The sequence below is a fragment of the Equus quagga genome, chromosome 20 (genome assembly GCF_021613505.1).
Source record: "Equus quagga isolate Etosha38 chromosome 20, UCLA_HA_Equagga_1.0, whole genome shotgun sequence".
Classification (NCBI taxonomy): Eukaryota; Metazoa; Chordata; class Mammalia; order Perissodactyla; family Equidae; genus Equus; species Equus quagga.
The window spans coordinates 18,077,772-18,085,274 of record NC_060286.1 but is presented as its reverse complement, the minus strand read 5'-3'; the positions used below and the strand labels follow the sequence as shown (position 1 = coordinate 18,085,274).

Here is a 7,503-nt window from a genome sequence, read left to right as displayed (position 1 = left end):
GGCAAGTGTGATGCTATGTAGCTTCCAAGACTAGGTCAAAAGAATGCCATGGAATTCGGCCTTGCTCTTTCGGGATGATCAGTGTTGGAACCCAGCCTTGGTAACCAGTGAAAAGGCCCATGTGGAGAGAAACTGAGACCCCCCCCCCCCCAATGTGTACCCTGCCTGAGTTCCCAGCTGACAGCCAGTACCACCCTCCCTGCCATGGGAGTGATCATCTTGAAAGTAGATCCCCCAGCCACCAGCAGATGCCCCAGCCAATGACACTTGGAACAGAGGTGAGCCATTCCTACTGAGTCCCGCCCAACTTGCAGATGCTTGAGGAAAATGAATGGTTATTGTTTTAAGCCAGTGCTTTGGGGTGGTTTCTTGCCCAGCAACAGATAATGCAACACACCTCAAAACATACTCCTATCAAACAACAGTCATTTATTTGGCTCACAAATCCACACTTTGGACAAGGATTGACAGGGACAACTCTTCTCTGCTTTAGGATATCTGAAGCCTTTGCTGGGAAGATTCAAATGGCTGTGGCGAGAATCATCAGGAGGTTTTTTCACTCACATACTCAGCACCAGGGTGGAGATGACTCAAGGCTGAGCTCACTTGGGACTCTCACAGCAAGTGCCTACCAGTGGCCTCTCCGTGTGTTTCGGGCTTCGTCCCAGCATTACACCTTCAAAGCAGTGAAACTTCTTACATGGTGGTTCAGGGCTCCAAGAGCAAGTGTTCCCAGGAAGCAAGGTGCGATCTTCATGGCCTTTGATGACCTGTCCTCTGAAGCCACATAGCATCAGTTCTGCTCTACTCTACTGACTGAAGCACTCAGAAGCCCATTCAGATGTGAGGGGAAGGGACAAGGATCTCCCACTTGTTGTTGGGAGAAACATCAAAGAATTTATGGCTATTTTATAAAACTGCCACAAACGATATTTCTGTGATGTGTTAAGTGTTGGTTTCTTTATATTTCTCTTGCTTGAGGCTTATAGTTTTTATGGACTGACTGGTTGTGTCCCTCCCACCCAGTTCCTACGGTGAAGTGCTGGCCCTCAGTGAGATGGTATTTCAAAGTGGCGCCTTTGGGAGGTAATTAGGTTGAAAGGAGGTCATGAGAGTGAGGCCTCCATCAATTAGTGTCCTTACAAAAAAGGGAAACATACCACAGCTCTTTCTTTCTCCCCCATGTGAGGAGAACTGAATCCCTTGGAACCTGGTCTTGGCCTTCCCAGCTTCCAGAACTGTGAGAAATGAATGTCTAGTGTTTAAACCACCCAGTCTATATTTTGTTATAGCAGCCTGAGCTGACAAAGACATTGTGCTTCTTGAATATGTTTCTCGATGTCTTTGACAGGTTTGGAAAATTAGCTATTATCTCTTCAAATACAATTACACAATGCTTTGTCGCCCTGATGTCAAGGCAAGTGAGGAATGATGTCTCAAAGAACATCACACTATGACTTTCCAAAGCGTATCCTTACATCCAGGAGCAAGAAGGAAAATAGGTCACAGTTACTCACTCTTGGAACAGAGTTTAGGCTTAACTATTCCAGAGACAGATGCCTCCTTCTTTACCCCAACTTCCACTTCCAAAGGATTCTTCTCTGATCTCCATGAGGAAAGAGAAGTCTGGCTTCCCTTATAGCAATACGTCTCTGCATACTTTTGGCCAACCCCAAGTCTACCCTGCTGCCAGGAGCTGAACCAGTAGCAACACTGGATGGCCATTCTCTCCCAGTGATGGAAAAGTAACCCAGTATTTGTTCAGCCTTAAATTTCACCTATGGCTGAAAGTGTTAAGTAAAAGAATCTGGAAGAAACACAGATTTTAACAGCAGGGATGCTTTTTACTTTTTGTGTTTATAGCTCTAACTGAATCTTCTACAACAGGCATGTGTCACATTAGTAAAACTAATGAAAACACAACATTCAAAAAAGTTACCTAAATCCATCATTAATATTGACACGAGTTTAATGTTATACAGGCAAAAACTGATTCACATTCGAATCATTACACAGTAGAATGTGACCTTGAATCTCTCATGCCTACAACAGACCAGTGCATTACAATTTGGGGGAAGCTCTCTTCTGGGTCCCTCCAAGATGTTTGCAGAAGAAGGTTAGAATCTGCTTCCAAGCATCTACCTGGGCCTTAGAATGAGCCCTGGGCTCCCCACCCCAGAGCACAGGTTTGTCCACAAGTTTGTGCAGGGAAGCTGGGCACAGGGGGAAGTAAGGAGGCTCGATGTTATGCCCAGCGCCAGGGTAAGAGATGATCTGGGGTTTTTCCTTTCCATGGGCCTGTAAGCGATCAGAGGCTAGCTGGGCATAGAACTCACTCCTCCAGTTATGGTCATCCAGACCAACGATGAAGAGGATGGGCCCCTGGGCCTTGTCTATTGGAATCATGCTGGGGTCTTCACACCCCCCTACAACATCATTCCGCATATCCACAATATCCAGGAGGCCTGAGAAAGCTACCTTGATTCTCCTCAGATCATAGCCCAATCGTGGGAGGCAAGTCTGCTTGTAGTGTATGTCTGCGCTCCCACTGACGCCTGATCCATTGATGGAAACTGTGGCTGAGATGTTCTTCAAAAATGAGGCCATGGAGAGACAAATATCTGCCCCTAAAGAAATGCCCAGAAGCCCAATGCCTGGGCCTTTAACCTGGAAGAAAAGAAGAGAGAAAAGTCAAGGGTCAAGAACCTACACAACAGAAAAATATTTGTCCAAATGTAAGTGGAGATGCTGCTAACTTGAATCTGTGAATGAGCCACAAGAGGATCAACCTGAGCCGATAGAGCAGTTTCTTCCCACCTAAAGACTATCTGGCTGGACACGTGGCAAACAAATCTGAAACTCACTGAAAAGCTGGGAATTGGTTACAAAGGTTTTAGAGAATCATCCACTAGAGAACGCTGAGTCATGAAGCGTGTCAAGTTCAGGGCCTCATTCAGGTGGGCATGATCAAAGTCTCAGTGTGGCTGGGTATCCAACTGAGGAACCAAGTTCTGTTCCAAGTAGTGAATCATTCATCAGGCCCCATCTAAATATATGGGCAAATGATTAACTTTATAGAAACAAAGTAAAACTTCAGAGTCCAATTAAGTAATTCTTATCTTCTTTTAATCTAATTCTTATTTATTTTTTTAATTAAAAAAAATTTTTTTTGAGGAAGATTAGCCCTGAGCTAACATCTGCTGCCAATCCTCCTCTTTTTGCTGAGGAAGACTGGCTCTGAGCTAACATCTGTGCCCATGTTACTCTACTTTATATGTGCAATGCCTGCCACAGCCTGGCTTGACAAGCGGTGGGTTTGTCCACACTCGGGATTTGAACCAGCGCAGCCAAAGCGGTACGTGAGAACTTAACCACTGCGCAACCAGGCCAGCCCCTCTTATCTTCTGAATTGGGTGGGAAGTTCTGTCTGATCAATCTGAACATACTCTGATTATCAGCAAATTAAAGAGAAAAAACAAGCATGCAGATTCAATAAATAAGAAGCCCCATGCACATAACAAAAGGAATTTTAATATCACTAAATAATTCCTTTAAATAAAATCTGATGAATTTTATTATTAATTAGGCATTATTAATCCATCTGACAGAGAAAGTAGAAAGAGGCCCCAAAAGCCAAGGAAGTCTCCAAAAGAAAGCTCTCTGAAAGAAGAGCAGAGCAGCCTCAGTGCACCTGGCACAGGCGAGGGCAAAGCGACACCCTCTGGAGATCCTTCTAGAGGGCATGATACAGGAAAGAACATCAGGAGAACCTGGGCGTGCTGCAGCATGTAGCTCACGGCTTCTTCAAAGTAGTCCAGGTGTATGCTGTCCAGTCTCGTGGGGAGATCGTCAAAGTCATAATAAGCCAGAGCCAACGTGGCAAAGCCATGACTGGCCAGAAGGCTGGCTCGATACTCCAGCAGGCCCCCTCCAACACCAAAGATGTCAATGACCCCTGGGAAAGGGCCAGGTCCTAGAGCAGGGAATAGCGTAAAGGGAAGCATTACACCATTTACAGCACCTGCTTTCCTTTCAGAGATCTTTCTTTCTAAATTATTTAGTGGGTTCCTGTGAAGCAAAGGAGAGGAAACAGCTCCCTGAGTCACCATTGAAAAGGAAGACAAGCTCCCCGGGGACAGGAAAACCTACGAGGTACCTTCTCAGTGATGAGCTTACCCCCCATAAGATTCTGTGACAAATGATCTGCAGGGTTCCAAGAATCCTTGGGTGGAAGGCAGAGCAACAAGGTCTTTCCTTCATGACTACATCACAGAAGGAGGAATTTCACTTTTCAGACAGTGATGATTCACAGTGTTCTGCTAGGGGAGTGGACGCAGAACTAAGAATCATGAAACAAAGCTTTATGAGGTGTTGCGTTAACCCTTTGCTTTTTTGGGGTACTGATATTCAGATGCTTATTTAGTGAGAGGCAAGAAAAAGAAACACCCAGAGATGGCTTTAGGTGAGGAAGGCAGTGGAGTCTGAAGTGGGAGCTGTGGGAGAGGAACATGAAGGAGCGCAGAAGGGGCCCCGTGGACCCCGCACACTAGAGAAGGGCGACGGGAACAGCTTCCTTGAGCGGTCGGGCTGATGCCCGTCGAGATCTGTAGGGTGGTTATCAATAGCGAAGTAGACAACGTACCTACTGACCCTGATCCTTTTTTTCAATCTGCAGAATAACAGTATTTATAGAGATTAGCTGAGATAATGCAAACGCACAGCACAGACACTAACATATCCAGATCCTCTCTGTATTTCGGTTGGGCAGCCACTGACTGAGTCAACGTCAGCTCTTCTGATCTTGCTCCCCAGCTAGAGCCCCCTGAAGCAGGAGGAGCAGAAACGCCTGGGGGCCCAGGCCACCGGCTCGCACGCCCCCCGCGGCGCGGGCTCACCTGGCGGCAGGAAGAGCGTGCCGCGCACCCGGCCCGCGCGCACCGGCTTCCGCCGCACCCCGGGCCCCAGGAAGGCGCGCTCGTGCACCGCCTGGCCCAGCAGCCGCCCGGGGTCGGGCTCGTGGCCGTCGAGCACCTCCAGCTGCACGGCGAACGGCGCCTGCACGTCCCGCTTCAGAAAGCGCCATAACGGCTTGTCGGGCTCCAGGGCCCAGAGGAGCCCCATGGGCTCGAGCCCCGCGAAGCTGCCGCCCAGCGCGGGCGCGCGCTCCAGGTCCAGCTGGCCCGTGGCGTCGGCGCGGTAGCGCGCGTGGGCCCGGAAGAGCGCGCCCTTCTCGTCGCGCAGGGACGCGCGCAGCGTGACCGGCTGCCCCGGGGCCAGGCCGCGCACGGCGATGCGCACGGGCTCGTCCCAGAGGCAGCGGCCCGCGGGCTCCACGGTCACCGTCGCTGCCATCCTGGCCGCGCGCTGCCGCCGTCTGGAGCGAACTGAGAGACGCGGGCCGCGGTCGGAGTGGAGTCCTAGGCCGTGGGGAGCGCGCCGGGAGGCCGGCGGGTCAGGCGCCCCCTCGCGCGGGAGCGGTCGGTGGCTGAGCCGCCCCTGGAGGCGTGTGGGCGCCTAGACCCGCGGACCCCGCGCCCGGGTTCCTCTGTGGTGAAGTCTCCCTGCGGGTCTCCTGGCCCCGGGCGGGCGCGCAGGGGCGTCCTCAGCTTCTGGCTGTGGCGCCGAGCCCGCCCTCTGGAAGCTTCTCTGCCTGTGAGCGCTCTCACTTATTGGAGTGGAGCGTGTTGGGTAATCATTAGTAGTGCAACCAGAGCAGAATGAGTGTAGGTAGAATTCCAAGAATTGCTGCTTCTCCGTAGAAAAAGGCAACTTTTTATTCTTTTAATTTTTAGTGAATTATCATATACATACTAAGAAGGGCACATATCCTAAGTGTACAGTTCAATGAAATTTTTCAACCTGAGCGTGCTTGCATAACCAATCACAGGGATCCAAAAATATCATTACCTGCAGTCCAGAAGCCACCCTCATTCTTGCTCCGGGCACTTCCCCTTTCCCCAAAGTTAATCCGTCCTGATTCCAGGAAAACGGGTTAGTTTTTCGTGACTCTGTGTTTTATGGGAATGAATCCTTCAGTGTGTCTTCTCTGATGTTTTTCTCCTTTTCTCTGCATTGTTTGTGAAAGTCATTGATACCGTTGGGTGTAGTTATCACCCCCCAGGGTCGCCAACAGTTCATAGGCGTTAGTGGATTGAGACACCACAGACCCGAGCACATGGGGTTTGTACTCAGGCATCTTGCAGCAGAAGGAGGAATGCTCAAAGACCCAAAGTCACGCACACTTTCTGATCAGGAGAAAATAAAGGGAAAGTGGACACAGTATATGGAAGATCTATGTGGCAGAGACAAAAGGATAACAGGGTCTGGCCCCGTGGCCGAGCGGTTAAGTTCGCGCGCTCCGCTGCAGGCGGCCCAGTGTTTCGTTGGTTCGAATCCTGGGCGCGGACATGACACTGCTCATCAAACCACGCTGAGGCAGCGTCCCACATGCCACAACTAGAAGGACCCACAACAAAGAATATACAACTATGTACCGGGGGGCTTTGGGGAGAAAAAGGAAAAAATAAAATCTTAAAAAAAATTAAAAAAAAAATAAAGGATAACAGATTCCTTTAAAGATTCCTATGAGGAAGGACCTGGAATTGTAGAAAGTGAAGAGAAAGCTCTGAAAGTACGGGGAAAAAATAAGTTTCCAGGGGTAGACGGGGTATGGATAGAATTGTTTCAAGCCACAGGGATCACACCCACAAAGTTAAAGAAAGAAACAAATTAACCAACATTTCTGAGCTTGTCTTGCAGAAAAACACGGACACTGCACATAAGGAAATAACTTGCTAACGACCTCCTTCCACCATACATTGTGCAGGCACATTAAGGGACCAGAATGACCCATCAGTGAACTTTTGACATCACAGGCCAAAAATCCACCACATGTAATTCATGGGAGGCCCGGAATTTACACATGGGACCCAGAAAGAAACATGAAAGACAGTCACAGCTGCCCAGAGCACTCTTGAAAGTTCCTCTTGCCCTCTCTCAGCTCCCAACACCTTCCTACTCCTTATGCCCCGATAAATATCCCACAAGCCACTTGAGGGGACAGATTTGAGAGCTTTGCCTCTGTCTGCTTGCTTGATCACCCCGCAATAAAGCCTTTTTCGTTCTGATGAGGATTTTAGGCTGGTTAATTTTAAAACTACAGATGAGAAGCAGGCTCCCAGGAGCAGAGTTTGCTTGCCCTTTGAGAGACATTTGCATTTGTGAAGGAAATCTCCATGCCTCCCCCTCTGCACCAGGAAGAAGGGAGATGACCTTGTCTCTAGAAACTCTTAATCAATGCCAAAGGCAAGAACTTAAATTGGTTACTGTCTGGCAACCTCATGTAACTGATTTAGGCTGGTGGCTTCTGGCCTTTACTTAATCCGATTTGATTCTTATCTAAAAGTTGTGGGAACACCCAATGACCAGACCCCACCTGCACTGATACCATTTTAACTTTTTACATGTTCTTTCCTTTGTCTTGTAAAGAGATGGCTCACATAC

The 7,503-nt window shown here is 48.9% G+C and overlaps 1 protein-coding gene across 1 annotated transcript in view; it reads right to left on the bottom strand.

Moving 5' to 3' along the window:
- Positions 1-414: 414 nt before the first annotated feature.
- The window catches only part of ACOT4 (acyl-CoA thioesterase 4), a 23,551-nt gene continuing 16,462 nt past the window's right edge, over positions 415-7,503 (bottom strand). Inside the window, exons 2-4 of the mRNA XM_046647908.1 lie at positions 4,896-5,112; positions 3,771-3,973; positions 415-2,667 (exon numbers count right to left, since the gene is read on the bottom strand). Coding sequence (XP_046503864.1) covers positions 2,062-2,667; positions 3,771-3,973; positions 4,896-5,112 — 1,026 coding nt within the window. The 3' untranslated portion in view covers positions 415-2,061. The remainder of the gene's footprint in view (positions 2,668-3,770; positions 3,974-4,895; positions 5,113-7,503) is intronic.